Source organism: Tetrao urogallus, assembly GCF_951394365.1.
Source record: "Tetrao urogallus genome assembly, chromosome: 27".
NCBI lineage: Eukaryota > Metazoa > Chordata > Aves > Galliformes > Phasianidae > Tetrao > Tetrao urogallus.
Window position 1 is genome coordinate 2,646,762 of NC_136840.1, and position 19,004 is coordinate 2,665,765.

Here is a 19,004-nt window from a genome sequence, read left to right on the forward strand (position 1 = left end):
AGCAGCAAAGAAGCTGCTTTGGCATAACTGAACAAAAGCCAGGAAACAGAATAACAATTCTCTATTGAGCAAAGCAAAATTGAAATCTTACCTCGGGCCCAAAACAGAACAGCTTCTGTTCCAGCATTTTAAAAAAAGAAATGACATTCTTTTCAGTACGTAATTCAGAGGGCAGACTTCATGGGAGTTGGGGTTGGATGTGGATTTTGGTATCAACCCTGATCCCTTCCATCTGCAGGTTTGGTGCACACAGAGGAAATTAGGCTGGACAGGTCTGGCATCTCTCTGCTGCACAAATAGTAAGCAGGCAGAGCTGGATGGTTTCTCACATCTCTATTCCAGTCCAGGATGTAAACACTACATGTTTCTTGAGTGAGGTTGTGAGGGCTGAGCTCTGCAGAGCTTTGACCCCTGTGTGTGGCTTAGCAGATTGGGACAACAGAAGCAGGAGCCAACACAGAGCTCTGCAGAACACCACAGCAAGCTGTGGCACTGCCAGGGGATTCATTGGGTCTTTGCTGGGGTGGCAAACTGGAGTTAGATTGAAAAAGCAGCAACCAAATTAAAACTGCATCCGAGGAGATGCTGAGAACAATTAACTGCTGGAGAGAGTCTGTAGTGGGTTTCCCAGACAACCACAGCTCAGGAAAATTCTGTTGCTTTTCCATTGATGTCATTGGCAATTTTTTTATTCATGATATTTTTCATTGGACAAAACAAGTTTCTGGGGAGGAGGAATGGAAGTCACTGCAAGTATAATTCAAAGAACCACGTGCTGCTGAGAAAAGTGACAGCTTGCTGCCTGCTAAGCTGGTATTTTTGTCTTGGTCTTAAATACGCTTGCAGCAGTTATGGGTTCCCATTGCAAACAGGAGTGCTGATGTCAGACTGCGTGAAATACTAACATTTAAAAAATGGTTGGGGAAGTCCAAGTGTTTGTAAGTCCGCCTGCTCAGCTGGGAAAGCCATGAAATTGGCTGCTTCAGGTCAACAAGAGCAAGCAAAGTCCCATTCACAGCCATTGATTGTACTGTTCAGATCTGGGATCCCAGATGAAGAAATGATTTTGGATCATTATGGATTTCCCCACTAAGTACCTGCCCTGTCATGCTGCTCTCAGCCCAATATGAGTACTATGGGTAATTCTCACACTGTACAAGTGAGAACACTGGTGGTATTTGGTTTGGTACCAGTTCTGCCACGATGCTGACTCACAGTGACAGCTTTTCTCTTTTTTTTTTGGTTCAGTTGAAGCAATGAATCATATTTGCATGAGATGGGTAAAAAGTGATGAGAATTCACTAGCTCTGTTCCAGATGTGGGGGTAAATAGACCAAAGGTAATGCAGCCTGCTCTATCTCCTGCACAACATGCAAGCTGTACAGTAAATCAGGCTAATTTCTGGTAATGATAAGTGGAGGTTATTGTGTTGGTATGAACCTAAAGCAAAATTAAGGTGTGCAGATTGAATTTACCTTCAGCTTTCAGTTCAGGACTGGCAACCTCCTGCATTTTATTTGGTTGTTTAAATCTACCCCCAAAGCAACAAGTTTTGTACCTAATGAAATTCTGTATATGGAGAACTTTAGGGCATTGGTCACACATGCTCACAAACACTGACTGCACAGAGAAGGGCTTTGCTCTGTTTTTGTTATCAGAACAGGCAGGAGAATCTGCAGCAAGGCTACATTCATTGAATGACTTTGTAAAAAGAATTGTTTGGTTGACACCTGATGTCTATTAAATACTTAGACAATCTATTAATTCCTCAAATCTCTGAATAGGAGAAGGTCAGATTTTACAGCTTTCCTTTAGCTAAACTACAGCAAATGCACAGAGTCAACATGATGCCAGCAAATGGCATTTACCTCCACTTTTCAGGTAAGTTAAGTTGGAAACAGGGGGACTCAGGGCCCCAAGAACACAAACTCTTACACTGAGGTTAACCTCTAGTGGCTCTAAATACTCACTGCTTAGCACTAGGCATTGTATTTTAGTAGGCATTGTATTCTTCTTTAGCATCACTGTTTCCTAAATATAGGATGTCATAATATTTACCTTGCACAGCTCTGTACCTCGCTCCTTCCTGCCCCTGGGAATGATTGATGTGCAGTCTCATTTTTGAATCTGAAACATGAATTTTAAATGAAAGAGGACTGTAGCACAGGGACAGCTTGTTTTCCTTATTATGGAGATGATTTTTAATAGGGCTGCTTCTGCTCCTCCAACTGAAAATGGCATTGTGGAGACGCATCTGCTTCCTTGGGCAGTGTGCAGAAACCCTTATTTCCTCCCTGCCAAAGAGATTTTCAGGTGTGAAAGTCAGCTGGCCATCGGTTCTTCAATGGAAATGAAGGATTAAAGTCCATTCTGTCTGCTGTAGTTGAAGTCAGGCTCCTCGATCTCAGTTTCTGTTATGTCTGAGATTTTAGAGTGTGTCCTTCCTATTTCCTCCAGTGCACAGGCGAGGGAATCGAGGTCTCCATCGTGTTGGTGTCGGGCTTCCCAGAGGTCCAGAATGACTGCAGATGGGCTGCTTTGTGTGGCAAAATAGGAGAGATTCCTGAGAGGAATAAGGAAAGGTGGAACAGACGGATTAGAGTAAAGAAACCTGCAGCAAGATGTAGTTGGATGAATAGAGGGAATCCTAGTGAACAGCTCATATGTGCATATGTGTGCAGTACAAGTTTAGCTTTGAAGTCTCTTATAGCAAAGCTCCTAACTGACAGTTTCAGAACTATGAGAGAACAGATCCCTGTCCAGAATGAGGACTTAAAGCCAGAATGTCACTCCTGTCAAGTGAAACCTCGATGTCAGCAGAACTACAGCTATGGCAGTGCTCCATTTTCTGATTATTATTTTTAAATAGATGGGGGAAATATGATGATGATGTTAATAGATTGCAGCTGGATGAAGGTTGGTGAAGTCATGATTTTTGCTCTTCCCTTCAAATTTTATCATTTCATGTCTAGTTATTTAAACTGCTTGAGAACAGTTTTTCTACCTCTGAATTTGATTGATAAAAATGCATGCTGCACCATCCAAATGCATCCAAGGGAGAATCAGAAGTTAAAGAACTGTCACAAACTCAGTCTTGCACAAACCATTGTAATCTCTATTCTGCACTGTCCTTCAGTTTCCTGAGAAAGCCAAAATTCCTCAGGATTGAAGAGCATGACAATGCATAGCAAACGCTGCCAGATAAAGCACAGTGCTGTGACTCACTGCTGCCTGCCTGTAACTTCATTCTCTTCTTTGGCTCAGTTTTGATTTATTGACAACCCTGTGAAAAGCAACTCGTCAATAGGAAGCTGTTTTGTTTCATCCTCTGTGCTCCTGGGCATGTACTTAGGGAGGTGGTGACAATCAGAAACTATTTGAGTCCAATGCCTTCCCCAGTTCCTTTTAGCCAAGTGGGAAATGCAAAATAAGCAGTGAGTGAGTTTTTAGAGTGCCTTTCAGTTTTAATAATCATAACGTTATTGCTCCTAACAGTAGAGTGTAACTTTCTTTGAAATATGCTTTTTCCTTAGAAAAAAATCTATAAAACCCATAATTCAGTTTGGAGGTGGCAGCCACACAACAGCTGCTCAGCTGCTGTGTTCACAATCATTTCTGAGTGCTGTACTGACCCACTATGGTGGTTTACAACCTGAGCTCAGGATAACACCAGGTGGGATGGTTCAGAGTGGAAGGCAGGTCCTGCTTTCAGTCACTAGTAGTATATAAAAGAACATACCAACTACAGTTCATCCTTGAGAGTAAGAAAGGCAATTACAATTTATGCATCCTTAATACCAGCAAATAAAAAAAAACCCCATAACACAATAGCAGCAAAATTATTCTTGTTGCATATGTAAATGTTCACCTTTCAAAATTGCTTCCCATTACCTGCTGATGCTGTTTTTCTGTGCTAGCATCTGCCAGTCTTTGCCTTTGGCATTGGGTGTGTCAAATGTTGCACAGATTCTTTGTCTGATGGAGTATGGGATTTTAAATGCTTTTGCACCCATCTGTGCGGGGAAGTTGCTGTCGTCATGTGCAAAGAAAGCAATGGTTTCTCTTTCATTCTATACAGAAGATAAAAGCAAAGCAGTTAGTGCAGCACCAGGTTCTGATCTGGAGATCTGCAGGCAGCTCTCCATTGCAGAAACAGTACCATCAATGGTCCTGTTCAGGAGCCAGAAACTGAGACAGGAGTTTTGCATGGCCTCTTCAGTACCAGAGTACTGGGAGTACACTCTTATGCAAGGATCTGCCTGCAAGCAAAGCATGTCTACATACATACATGTCTACATATGTGCTGCTGCCCCAAGGCTGCTTGTGGACAGAGAATGCATCCAACTGTGTCTGAGGTCCCCCTGATAGTTTGCAGACGTGACAACAGAAAACCAAACAGCCAGGAGGGTGTTTTACCTGACTTGTGAAGGAACTTTCTAAAGCGTTTAAAATAGTGTCATTTTTCTTTCACAGGAGTTTTGCTTATGGTGGGGTTACAAAGTGCAATAGAGCAGTGACAGGTCAGTTGCATATGCCTAAAATACAGACACCTAAATTCTTTATCAGTGGAATTCAGGTCCTTTTGGTGGACTGGGCCTGTTCTGTTCCTATGCAATTATACCAGACTTGTGTAACAGTCCCACTTCCATGCATTACTTGTTTCAGTGCAACACGACATAAATATTAAATAACAGTGATGCTATAGTCTCTTCATATAACATTTATGACACATTCCAAAAGTCATCCGTGCCGAGTACTAGAGGTGCTGCACATATATCACAATGCCTGTCTGTTCAAATTAAACCTGCAGAACAATGGTAGGTTTCATACCCTGCACTGGTGAGATAAGCTGCTGCTACCTGGTTAGTTTGGTGCATCTTAAAGCTGTGAACGATTCAAATACTCAGTTGTTGATTATATTTACTTTACAGTCTAATTATCCCCACTTTTCTCTCACCTTTTCAGAAAGCTGTGTCAGCACATCTGCTTGAGGGGACAATTGTGGCACTCTGAGCCTTTGTGGACAGGTATGTCCCTCTGTTTTTTATCTGAATTACATTAGAGGTTTTCTTATTTAGATCTACATTCTCTGCATATTGCTGTTGGCACACAGACACAGATCTTTAATCCAGAAGTTTCTGCATACTTTCTAAACAATCAGCAAGGATGCTGACTAGCCTAAGCATCTCAGTTCTAAATTCCATAAGTTCTCCTTGCCCTTTGGAGGCATTGCCTGCTTGAACACCATTGCTGTGGCCAAACAGCATCCAGGCAAGTTATTCTTCTTTAAACTCTCAAGATACTCAAAAACTTTCCACAAGAGAAATATGACCATCATCTCACATACATATAAATTATTTTTAGTGTTCTAGAATCTCAGTAAATGCTGGAAATAGAACTGAATGCTCTGTGCTTGTTGCAGTGTTAAACAGGGCATGAGAAATGCCAATGATGTAGAAGGGGCAAAAACAGGGCACAGTTTGTCTCATGCTACACAGCCTGACAAAAGAAAATGAAAAGGAAAGGATGCTTTACCTCGAGGATGGACGTCTGGATCTGTAGGATTTGCTCGTGCCCCTTGACTTGCCGGACGCAGATCTTGCAGGACAGCTGTGTGGTTGCAGGAGTGTAACGCTCCAGGGAGAAGGCACAGTGCAGTGGCTTCTGGTTACTGCACCACACACGGGAGAATGGGACCTCCTGGGAGAGAAACAGCCCACCAGAATGGGGGAACGAGAATGAGATGCTGGATCTTCCAAGAGGTAAAGATGCCAGGAAAACAGCTGCTGTTAACCCTGGGTGTTGCCTCTGGTTCTTACCATGCTCACCGCAGCCCCTTCCTGCTCTATCAGCCCAGTTCTCAAGGTTTCCCCTTACTTATATGTCTGTATGTTGGGAAGGATGCCAAGCACTGAGCACCTGCTCCTGTAGAATGGCCAGGACAAACAAAGGCACTAACAATTTCTCTGGGCTCTGCTGTCTGCCACCTGCTATAAACTGCTTTAACGCTGCATTTCTACATGGTGCTGATTTGTCCCTTCAAGCCTTGAAATGGATTTTGCTAATCTGAGAAAATCATTAACATAAATCATTTCCTCATCGTAGCGTCTGACAATGGTTTCATTGCATCAGCTCTTTCAGTTGTTCTAGACAACCCAAACTTAAAGCCTTGGTATGTGGGAGAGAAATGAGTAAACACTCCAAGGAGCCACAGCAGAAAACATTTCACTGAGCCAGTGCAAGTTGGTCAGCAGTTTCTGTTAAGAAACAATCATCATCTTCCTCAGCTGCCGTTCAAATGGTACTCAATTATAAAATGCAAATGTTTCTTTGCCTTCAGTATCAGCATTGTGGCACCATTCTGCCAGCAGAGGATCTTCGAGTCCTTGCTGTGCTCAGAGCCTTCCTCAAAGCAAACACAGCCCTACAGTCTTCAATGATCAGACAACAAATCAAAAGACAGGGCTGTTTTTATAATACGAGTTGAGGCAAAACCTCATTTGTTGTATTAATAGAAACCTTCCATGTCATTACATTGAAGACGTGTTTTTTTTGCTAAAAATCAAGATGAAAGACATCTGTATTTTAAAACACCAGCTCACTCTATTTGCCAGCACATGGCTTATAGCTTCCAGTAACCAATACATTTGAAATTCATCTTATGTTTTGATTTATACTTTCCTGTTTTCAACAGCCTCTCTAATTAATGTCTTACAGGAAAAGTAATTTGCTCTTCATCAGTTCTAAGAATGCATGTGCTGTAATTTGAAGTCATGACATTTAAATACTGACATGTATCCTCTCATTTTCAGCCATACATTCATAATTATACTGAAATTGGAATGACAAAGATATCAAAAATGTTTTCAGTAGCAATAAACGCCATTGGAGGTAGTTTAAATAAGGAAATGCACAAGCTGGCTTTCTATTAAAAGATACTTGTTAAGTATTCTGCTGCTTTTGAAATGTTTCATTCTGTTTTTGACAAAGTCATAATGCAATGCATTTTTATAGCATCTCAGAGATTAAAACCACATCGTTCAAAAATAATAGGGAGAGTTGTCCTGTTATGTTTGTGCCAGTGGAAATTCTTACTGCCTCCGAATCAAAATGCAAACAATTAAGATGGACAATTACCTGACAGGCAGTAAAAGGTTTGATTCTCCAAAGGAAAGGAGGGATATCGAGGACAGATATCTGGAGACTGAAGGTATTCCCTTTGAAATGCAGAAGTTTGGGTTCATCCAGTAATTGTCCTCCTTGGAGCCTTTCATCCAGAACCACTTCCTGCAATGGCAGAGGAGAAAAGAATTCTTTACTATTAGAAACAAACACCAACTGTGATGAAAATTCATCTTTGTGAAAAGAACTGAGGCCATCCACAGCAGTGGGGTGTTTCTGTCACACAGTGGGCTCTGCCATTTGTGCTCCACCACTGGACTTCCAGGGATGCCATCAGGCTCTGTCAGCTCTTTTGCTGTCCTTGATGCTACTTAGGATTATTTTCTTCACTCCCTCAGTGTCAATGCCAACACACCTTCCCTAGAACTGCAGTAATTGAGAAAGAGACCACAAGGGTACTGCAGCTCTTTAACGCCTGTCTTCATATTTCAGTTCCAAGTTGAAGCTGGGCTTTTCCACTGGAAGTTACTCTGGTGGTTCTGCTGAACGTCACAGTTTGAGAAACAAGATTATTTTTATACAACTCGAGAAATTATAGAACATTATAAAATCGTACATTAAATATTAACTAAAAGCATATAAAAACATAAAAATTACACTACTTAGAATTTCATTTTTATGAAATGCTATAAAACTGCTACACAATACTAAATGATTACAGCTAGGGCTTATTCATAACCGATGCTGAGTCACTGAACTGTGAACACGAGAGCCAGATTTTCCTTTATATGTTCAACAAATACCTGAAGAAGGAATTTGGGCCTCTGAATTTCAGGCAGATACATCCAGGAAAATACTTCCAGCCCACAAATTGTGTGAATATAAAGGGTATAATTACAAAGCCACTGTAAATCTTTAACCATCCTTTCAGTGCATTTGATTTTATTAGAGCACAAAGGCATTAGTGTATGCACCATTAAGATTTGTGTCTTTATTCTGTACAATAGGAAGAGGAAGTAAAAAAATTTGGTTACAACCGTTTCCATTTCAGCTCTCAAAAGAAAAACACTTTGTTAAAGCTTCTTGAATCACCATGGCTACAATAGCCTGTGAATCTTATTGTTTTGCCTTGGAATGCAAAGTCATACCAATTTTAATTTACGCTTGGGGATTTTTTGGTTTAATTGTTTTTTTAAAGGAGAAATGCACTACTATCTTTTCCTACAAGAATTTAATTATAAGAATACAATCTCTTCTTGCTCATATTATAAAAAGGAGAGGAATCCCTGAAGTGATTAATGACAGCTAAGGGTAATGAGCGTGATAAGGAACATACATCACAGTTCCAAACTGCTGCTGCAGCCCTAGGGATAAAGAGATGCTAATATTCTATAAGGGAAAAAAAAAAATTAAAACCAAAACATCCACATGAAATTACGTACCTGAAATGCACAAGGTGTGTTATCCATGCAATACACTCTCAGATTGTAATCCAGAGAATTGCAAGACAGGCAGCCAAAAACCGCTACTTTCAGCTGTCGGACGGCACACTCAGAGATGGGTTCTCCAATAAGTGCATAAGTTCCAAAGCTGTTTAAGAGAATGTGACAGGCATAAGGATCCAGCAGGCAGTAGCAGGAAGTAGTTTCCTCTTCCACAGACATCACTTCCTGCAAAACGAAATTCAAGTTTAAAAAAAAAAAAACCACCACCACCAACAAAAAGGCTTTGATAACAGATGTCATGACATCATTTGTATACAACTGGAATGCAAAGTTATTCCCAAGAGCCAGCTTTTTGTCCTTAAACTCATGTTGATCTCAAAGAATGAGGAAAATCGTCTAACTATGCAAGGTGAATAGTCTCCATTTAGCCCTGAATCAGCAAGAGGATTTCTGGCAATACATTGTACAGAATTCAATGCATACAGCATATAATAATGACAATGCCTAAGCAATTTGAGCTTCTTTTTTCAAGTGTTCTTGACTCTCTATCTAATTTTTTTTTTTCCCCAATGTCAAGGTAAGAAATTACCTTGAAGATTGAAGTCAATAAGCAAACCTTGAACAATCACAGGTATTTGACATCCTTTCAGAACATCCACTACAGTTGTTTACCTTCATCAAAAAACTACCTAACCCACTCTTTTGTATTTCATGCTTAGTTCTGCATTACAGCATCGTTAGATATCTGAGCAAGCTACAGCCTGGTGTTATGCTCCTCATTAATTCTGGGCTGCTTGTAACTGACACTGATGGGGCTGACAGTGGATTGAATGAATTTTATGAGGAAAACGAAGCTGAATTTGAAATGGTTTAAACAAGAGCCACAACAGTGTGGTGGTTTACAGGAGGAAAAGGATAGAGTTAAGGTATCCACAAGTGTTTTAATGACTCTTTGTTTTCTTTACAATGCAGGGAATCAAGCAGTTCCATCAGGAGCAGTACAATTAAGTGCTGACCCTTTTCCTCTATCTTTCAGTTCAGCGCTTGAGCAGAATTCAACTACTTTGAAACAAAATGCAAAATCTGTTTCATTTTTTTTAGAAGGAGAAAAAATGCTTCCTTTAAAACTGTTTTGATTGTTCTGTCCCTTGCACCGTCTTCAACCAGCTCCTGCCTGATTAACAGCAATCATGTTTTCCATTTAGCGTATATAACTTTTCAGTGGGAGCAGAAGGATGAACGTACCTCCCATTTTCCTTGCTGAGTCCTTTTCTTCAAGTGGATATTCCAGTGCTCTGAATTTACTTCTGCACAGTGTGGGATAGTCAAGGCAAATGGAGAGCTGACGGAGACATCCGAAGGGCCACATGTCACTTCTGGTCCCAGGAGGACATCTGGGCCTTCTGGCTGTAGGCTGGGGATGAATAACAACGCTTAAGGACCTTTTTAAATGAGTGAAAAATGTACTCACACTAACTGCAATACGAATTTTAAATGTTTTAGTTAAAAATCCAAGTAAGCGCTTCGTTCATCTGTTGCAGAAAAGATAAGCAAGCCAAGCTAGAGCACTAATTTTCATATAGATTTGGTAGCAGGAAGTGAAACAGAACTATTGGGCCACAAGTACTTAAATCATTGGCTGCCTTTTTAGGTTCTGGTCTTTAAAATACATTTTGATTTGCTTAAACAAAATGAAACACTGGAAACTATACAAGTAAGCCTCGTGTTGTGCACCAGCTGGTAGTGCTACCATCTAATTCTGCCTGCAAAGAATGCCATTAACAATATTTCCACAGCAGTGAAGATTAAACAATATTTCCCCAGAGGAGATGTGAATAGAGTTTTGGTTAAGTTGTGCCATTGGTGACGATTCCTATCTAAAAACAGCCCTGATTTTTCAAGGCCCAGGAATGAAATAAAACACTGCAGATACAAACAGTTCCCCCCCATCACCTCTGTTCCTATCAACATATATCTCATACCAACCTATTTCAACATCTGAACGAAGACTAGAATATAAGTGACAGCTAAACTATTCCCAATTAACCTAAATCAGAACAATACCACCCTTGTTCGCTCCAACACATTTTATATTGACCTCAAATCCTTACAAGAACCACAGAAGTCTCCATTCTTGTATGCATCTACTTATGTGGTTAACTCCTGTGTTAAATTAAATTGCACTGAGCACGATACGATGTGCACAAGGTTTCATTCAGAATCTACAACACGAGCTGCTGTATTTTTAATGGTTATAATTCTTCTGCTGGTGAGGTACAGCACAGCTATTCTCTCCCTCAGTTCAGATGGGTGAAAGATGCATCATCATTGCCTCAACTGGCAGTAAAACAGCCTGTGATAATTTTCTGTTGGGATTGCTCCCTCCGTTTCTGCCCACGATAAAAAGGAAAGCAGTAGGCAAAATTTGCTGCTTGTATTTAATTAACCTATTTTAACTCCCTTCTGCAGAACCATTGCAGATAAAACAGCTGTGGGTTTGTTGTTTTGTCCCCCCCCCAACCCCAACTTCTTCTTCCCTTCCTTTTACATATCTTAATATTCCACTGAGAATGATCAAAAACCTGTAGCAGCAGATGGGGACAGAATAGGAAAGTTCTCACAAAGGAATTCAGATAAGAGGGGGAAGAAAAATTAGAATAGATTTCAGATTAAGTTTCAGAAAATAGTTCCAAGCTTTAAAATTCATAGGAGCTTTGTATGATTCAGTTTGCTCTCTTCAATTCATTTCTTAAAATCTACCTCACAAAAAAAAATAAAATAAAACCACACCAAAAAAACTCCTACAAAACTAAAACAAGCAACACATCTGAAAACAAAGGTTATGTTCCACCAATCCTGGCAGCTAAAAGCCAACTGGGAAGTAAACATTTCTGTAGGAATGACTGAAAAAAAAAAAAAATCTAAAATAATCTGCTTCTCTGACTGTGCTTTGTCATAAAAGAAAGGAGAGGACTCAATCCCAAGCATCTGACTTGGGACCAAAATCTCTCAGCCTTCTAAGATGGAACGAAGGCCACTGAAGTGATGGCAGCAGAGTTGATGAAAACACCCACATCTGCTGCTGGCAACAGAATTTAAAGCCATGTATCTAACAGAGCATCGTACGTCACAGCAGTGTGGCCCTACCAGCACCACTGAAGACGGATGTTCCATTCCTATAGACAATCTTCACATGAAATCCATGAGATGAGCCACTTGCACACATTCTGCATGCTACTGACATTGGCTTTTTACATATGTTTTACCTGGACTCTCTTGGGTTGATAGCAAGATAGATCTCCCATGAGCTCTCTTCAGGAATTGCTCCATGTGGCACCAACAGACTGACTCCTACAACAGAGCAAAGGCAGAAGTTACCTTTGGGAAAGATGCTGAATGTCAAGCTGAGTTTAAAGGAAACCCTGAGTAAAGATCACGAGAATTCAAACAATAACCTGTTAGCTAGAAATGGGGGCATCCAGCCATTATAGAAACTATTGAGTGTGAGAGTTTATTCAGCACCGTATGAACATGGTGGTGTATTGCAAACATGCTGCAGGAATACGATCTCAACATCCTTTATTTGATGTTATATGTTCCCAGCTAATTTAACTCAAGTGAAAGTCTCAAATTCTGTCTCACAAAACTCTCAAGTCACAAAACAAACTGTACTCCTTAAACAATGCAAATTGAGCATTCCTCTTGCAATGCTTCAGTGCATAGCCCAACCTTGAAGTGCTCATCTCAAAGAAAGAGAAAACCAGAAAGCCAGGAGCACGGTAATGAAAGCCACACTAGAGTTCTCCTATTTCTCCTGAGACACCTTAATTGTTACGTGCTGCAAACTTTAATAATATAATGAAGCCTGACAGTGTTAATGCAGTCAGGTGCTGATGTGTGTAGACTCTGCTTTGAATTTGACCCCATTATTTGAGATCCTGATCCAAGAGCAATTTCCTTTCCGGGGAGTGCTTCGTTTGGATCAGGATCCAAGTGAGCTACAGCTTTGATTAATATAACTTTCATGCTAAAGACATCAAGAGGTGGTAATTTGTAGCAGTTCAAATAGGCATAATACGTCTTTACTACTAATCCCAAGCTTTGTTTTTTATCATAGCCACCTCCTGTGTGGGCAAGAGGCTCTACTTCACAGACTTTGCATTATGGCAGCTCCTACTTTTAATGTATTTAATTCATAGAATGAATGGATAAAACACTGCATCAAGCTAAATGAATTTCGTATAAGATTATGTGCTATTAATAAGAAAGGATCTACTCACCTGTATTTGGAACCACTAAACGACCTCCCAGGTGTCCAAAGATAGCAGTTGTCTTCAGCTCATTTCTTGTTGAAATTGAAGACAGGTTCTGAATATATGCAGCCTTGTTTCTAGCCTGCATTGTTCCAAAACCTCTAGCATTCCCATGAGGGAAAGTTCCAGAATGTGCCTTTCCATGATATTCAGCCCTCTCTGTCACCCCTAGGGAAACCATGAACGAACTCTGAACTTTGACTTTGATGTCTGACAGTGGGTTAAACAGTGAAGACTCTGTCATTAGCTCCTTGTCCATTGGATCCTGCAGGCAGATAGGTCCACTGTATGTTCTGCTCACTGTCAAGTCAGGCTGCATGGATGAATTCAAAAGCAGGGAGTTACCTGGTGAAATGAAGTGGATCAGGCAGTTAGTTACTGTATTGTAGAGCGTGCAGTGAAGCAGAATAATGCACCTAGATAACACACTGCTGAAGAAATGATACTGTGGATAGGGAACATTCCATCCATTTTGTGTAGATCTTCATAAATCGCAGAGAAGTGGGAATGTGGAATCTTGGACTGCAATCCTAATCATGCACTGAATTTGAGTTACAATCCTGAAATGAATAGATGTCTTTGATTTAAACTATGCCCTTAGGTTACAAGAGCTGCATTTACATGGAGAAGTGAGAAATAATAGAGGCATAGAGGTCTAAGTAGCCCAAGACCCATGACTCATGTCTGATTCACACATCGTGACTGGTGGTGTTGTGTTTTCTTTATTAAACAGCCATGGAAATGTTTACATACAGTATGATATTCCATGCACACCTGCCTCAGTGCCCCATTAACCCAACCCAAGTTCCAGCCTGAACTGTGCCACTAAGCCTGCTGCAGCTAATTCCTCCCTCCTTAGCAATGTCTGGAGCTTAAATCACTCTGCACTCGAGAGCTGCCTGCAAATAAAAAGTCAGGCCTGTATTTCACTGTCACTTTCAGTGAACCATTAGATGCATTTGTAAATCCTAAGCAGTACTCAGCTGCACTTTGATTTCCCCATCTATAAATTGGAGCTAGACAGGTAAGACTTAAGAGATCTCTCTGATGTGCATCTAATGCTAACTTGTTTGATGCACTCAGCACACACTGCAGCCCTGGGAAAAATAATTGTATTTGGAGAGTAAAAGCTCTCTTTGCTCTGTTCTATGCAATATAAAAGAAAAGTACCAAAGCAAGCACTGGAAATTTACATAACTGAGCTTTAATTCCTTGTTTCAGACATCTCTTCCTGACCTCACCATCACTTCCTTTTTGATTTACTCTTCTTCCCTGGCAGCCTCAAATCTTAAAATCAAAGAGGACGATGTTGAGACCCAGATGAAACCATGCAGAAGATCCATCAGGTACTTGATCACTGTTCTGCACTTCAGGCAATTCCAATGTGCATAAATCCATGAAGGAACTTCTGTTCTGTTCTGGATTTGGTTCTGTGTGCATGCTTTTGTCTTTAATTACAACCCATTGGGTAGAGCTTTTTGGTGAGCTTGCACAAAAGGACAGCTTCATGCCTGAGGAAAAGTGGATTGAAAGTAGGACAAGACTAATAAGGGGAGGAATATCACAGCTGTCCATCCAGGAGCATTCTAGCTCAGATAACTTCCTGTGAGTCACAAACATCAGCATAGAATCTAATGACAGTATTTCTGAAGCGCATAAAGCATGGTCAAGAAAGACTGTATGCCCAAATTGCTGTGACAAATCAGTAACAGACTACAAAAGACATCACTGTTCAACCCCCAGATCCCACTCCACATGCCAGATCTGCCCTTCCCTGGCTCCAGATGTGTCTGCCTTAGCTTTAGGCTGGAATGCCCTCCTGCAGCCAGTCATCGCATATGAGCTTAGTATCTCTTTGTAGTAGGGGCTCTGGAGAGAAGAAAATGAAATCACAACACTAACCTTGTCTGACTGTCTTAAAATTAAATGTCTGGAAGCCTCCTGTCAGTGCAGATGAATCAATCACATCCACGCCGTACTCACTCTGACTCCGTCTGTAAAGGGTAACACCAACCACCAGCACAGCTACAGCAATCACTGCTGCTCCCAGGCCAGAGTACAGGGCAATGTCACTGGCTGTCTCTATATCTGAAGGAGGAAAAAAAAGTGAGTACTGAGTCAGTAACACTCATGAAAATGCCCAGTGTGTTCCTAGCAATGGGGATTGTCCGCAGCCACAGACTCACAGCCAGAGGAATAAAGCTTGAGGCATAAACCTGGGGCAGATCACAGCAGGATAGAACACCGAGGAGCAAGCATTTGAAAGCATGAACAAATTTCCTGGTGCCTCATTCCGTGTACTAAGCTTATATTGATTTAGGAGTTGCATCATGGTATTTGAGGTTTTCTTGAAGTGGGATAGCTGGACTTGTAGCAGTCAGAAGCAGAGTGCTTACCACTAAATGCCTTCTCTCCTCAGCACACCCTGCTAGCTCGGGCTGTGCACTCAGGTATGCCATCTTTTACCATTCTTGCCCAGTGGAGATCATTAAAGTATGGTAATACAGCCCTTAGAGGGGAGAACGTGGAAGAACTGAAGCCAGGGGGAGTTGTTTTATGTACTGCAGGATTCTCATTTACTGACAGCTTCCAGGGACATGTAAGTTTTTTGTTTTCAGTTCTAGAACTAATCCAGGATGCCATAAACCCTCTGAAAAAAAAAAAAAATTCTTAGTGAAGATTTTCCCTTCCTTCCCTTTTTGCTTTTTGTGAGTTTTAGTTTAAGAAGGAACAATCCACCCTCTCAAAGCTTGAAGAATGGCTGACAGTATCCTGCATATCTTGGTGGAATCCTGCTGTTGGAAACAAGCTGGAACACAAAGCCTTTCCTCTGACCACGTCCACACGTTAAGCTTACAATCAACTTTCCTAAGACTTCCAACTTTTTACAGCAGAGGAATTTCTGTTTTTGAAAGAATGAACCCAAATAAAACCTGCAAATATTATGTAATTGAATTATCCAGTCCCGCTGTTCTAGATCTCCTGGGATTTGGGACCACATACCATGAAATTAAACTACTTGGAAGTGCACACAGTGAGTCTTCAGACAGCTCCCTTAATGCCAAACTCCAGCTTAGAGAAAGAGATAATGGTGTACGTTCACCCCGTGCATCACCTGCTATCTCACTCCACTCCACTGTGGAGTGAGATAGAATAGCACCTTCTTGCTATCAGGTGAGGAGCATGTTGGTACAAAACATGCATTTATAACAAATGACAGTGACAAAAAATACTCAGGAAAAACAGACTATTCAGTACCACTGAATATGTATGGTAGGAAGTCAAATTCAACGTGTTAAGTGAAACTACTTCATGTTTGGGAGGAGGCTTCTGCTGTGCATCTTATTTTTTCTGGAGTCAGATGACTTCATTTCAGCTGAATTCTTGAACATGAAACCACAAACCACTGAAATGGAGGAAATTATGACCTATGGGCAGCATTTGAAAAGCTGAAAAAAAGCATTTGAATGAAAAGCATTGAAAAAAAGCTGAAAAAGCATTTGAAAAGTGTTTGTGGCTCACCAGTTTCCCCACATGAACTACATGGCTGACAACAATGCAAAGCTGAACTTCATGGGAAGGCACAGCAGCTGCCAAATGCAATCATGAAGTTCAACTGTATTCTAACAGAAATAAAAAACACCATTCAAATTGCAGCAGTGAGGAAACCGAGTAGGAAAACACTGCTCTAAGTAGGCTGAGGCACATAGAGATTTGCTATTTTCAAATAACCTCATACTGAAAAACATTCCAATTTTTAACATGTTTGCAATCTGCTAAAAAGGAAAACAACAACAAAAACACCACCGAGCTTTTAGTTAGTGCAAATATCAACTTCCAGGAGACATCCATCCGCTGTGGCCTCTCACGACAAGTAATCACAACTGAGAAACCTCAGAATAAACAGCTCAGTTCCAAATTCACAATTACAACGCGCTTTTACCAAATAAATTATGGAGAAAAAGATTTATTTTTCTGCACCATCTTGCAATTTTTAATTCCAGAAAGTAAGCTTTTAGCTGACAATGGAAATGCATCAGAATAACAAAGGGAGTTGCCTCTATTCTACATTTTCCATCTGAAATAAACACAAGACCACTAGGGCACAAAGGAAGACCCTGGAAATACCTCAAACCAAGAATACTTGAATCCCAATCCAACACATGAATCACATACTGTTGTACCTCCATTTTATTCTTTGGCACCACATACAGAAAGTACAGAAATTGTTCATGTTTCCATCCTTCCAATTTACTATTTCCAGTCTATTTTCTTGTTACGGGGAATTAATTGTGATACTTCATCACCAGCTTCATTTTTGTAGATTGGTACAAACAAGTCAAGGGAAAGAGTGGTATTTGTCTCCAACAAACAAATGGGAATAGTTGGCCAATAGTGGGTTAAGAATTGCATCCTCCCAGCTCTGATGTGTCTGCTGCTAAGGGCTTCAACTTTTACACATTTCAGTTACAGGACACACGTTGGTGGTAATTGTAGCCTATATTTCACTCCACCTTCTGACACTGTTACACAACATTTATTGAAAGCACATTTGATGGTAATGAAGTTTCTATTAACTATGATTAAGTTTTCTACAGCACCTGAAGATAATTTAAGATGTGCAGGAGCAGAAAATGAAACATTTGGTTTAGTACATTAGGAAATGTAATTGATTAAATTATCTCATTTACAATAAGTGCTTTCCAGGAGATATGCAAGGCGTGTATTTCCCCCAGTCTCCCATTAGAGTTTGCTAGGAGATTGGAAAGATTCTTTCTGCTTCCCATCCTCCCTTATTTTCCACCTCCCTTGCTTTTGATGCCCCTTAGCAACTCAAAATCCATTGCTTCACACATCTAGTCCTTGAGAGAAAGGACCAAAAGTCAGAGCATAATGTAAAGGCTAGTTAGTAGAACAGGTTGTTTCTCAATTATCTTCATAATTGACTTTGATTTTGCATCAGTGATGATTCATGCAGTCTTAAACGAAGTTCCTGTTTCACTGAATAGCAGCAAGCTGTACGACATGTTTCTAACCCCACAGCTAAAGAAACCATTTAATTCTCTAAGGAACCTTACATGCTAAAAAATCAATGCCATTAAGGTATTTTTTTAGTTTTTTTTTTTTTAATAAATCAGAAATTAAAGCAATTTAACTAATGTTCTTTCAAGGCTCTCTAATTAAATGGGAACAGCACAGATGTACAAAAATGCATCACTTGCATTCAGTCTCACACAGATCGGTTGGTGCGACCCAGCAGGAGGCAGTTCCAGGAGCACAGAACATAGGATGCACCTCCCATGAAATCCCATAATGGGATTCCCGTGACAAACACACAATTCAGATTCATCACAGAAGTCTCTCTCTTTAAAGAAGATACAATTGCATCCACTACATAGGATGCACAGGACAAATGGATTCTCGTTCCAAGTCCTTCAAAGGAATTAAACAAAAAAAAATGTATTTATTAATCTAGTTATTCATTAGTCAAAATTCAAAGAAATTTTGTCGAAAATTAAGCAGTGAGTAATCCTCAAAATGCTGTATAAGGTTTGTAAGAGAAAAGCAACATCTTAGCTTTAAAAGAGAATAGGCCTCATGGATGTTGTGACTTTGATGGAAGGGCGCCTTCTCTTTTAATGAAATCTTTCAATTAATCAATCCAAACCAGAGGTACCACAGAATCACAGAATCACCCGGGTTGGAAGGGACCTCAAGGATCATGCAGTTCCAACCCCCCTGCCTAGCAGGGCCACCAAACATCCACATTTAGATCAGGTTGCCCAAGACCCCGTCCAACCTGGCCTTGAACACATCCAAGGACAGGGCATCCACAACCTCCCTGGGCAGCCCGTTCCAGGGCCTAACCACTCTCCTTGTAAAGAACTTCCCCCTAACATCCAACCTAAATCTTCCCTCCTTCAACTTGGATCCATTTCCCCTAGTCCTGCTATTGTCAGCCCTTTTGAAGAGTTTACTCCCCTCCTGGGTGTAGGTTCCCTTCAGGTATTGATAGGCTGCCATGAGGTCACCACTCTTATTTTAACTAAAATTCCATTGAAAACAATGGAAAACTGAGAAACAATGCAGGATGGGAGCTCCTGAAAAGCAGCATACAAATGAT

The 19,004-nt window shown here is 40.6% G+C and overlaps 1 protein-coding gene across 1 annotated transcript in view; it reads right to left on the bottom strand.

The window, feature by feature from the left end:
• Positions 1–2,358: 2,358 nt before the first annotated feature.
• UNC5D (unc-5 netrin receptor D) overlaps positions 2,359–19,004 on the bottom strand; it is a gene marked incomplete at both ends in the record, with an annotated part of 87,267 nt that continues 70,621 nt past the window's right edge. Inside the window, 9 exons of the mRNA XM_079547365.1 lie at positions 2,359–2,563; positions 3,892–4,070; positions 5,536–5,700; positions 7,138–7,287; positions 8,565–8,792; positions 9,813–9,981; positions 11,834–11,918; positions 12,848–13,225; positions 14,783–14,968. Coding sequence (XP_079403491.1) covers positions 2,359–2,563; positions 3,892–4,070; positions 5,536–5,700; positions 7,138–7,287; positions 8,565–8,792; positions 9,813–9,981; positions 11,834–11,918; positions 12,848–13,225; positions 14,783–14,968 — 1,745 coding nt within the window. The remainder of the gene's footprint in view (positions 2,564–3,891; positions 4,071–5,535; positions 5,701–7,137; positions 7,288–8,564; positions 8,793–9,812; positions 9,982–11,833; positions 11,919–12,847; positions 13,226–14,782; positions 14,969–19,004) is intronic.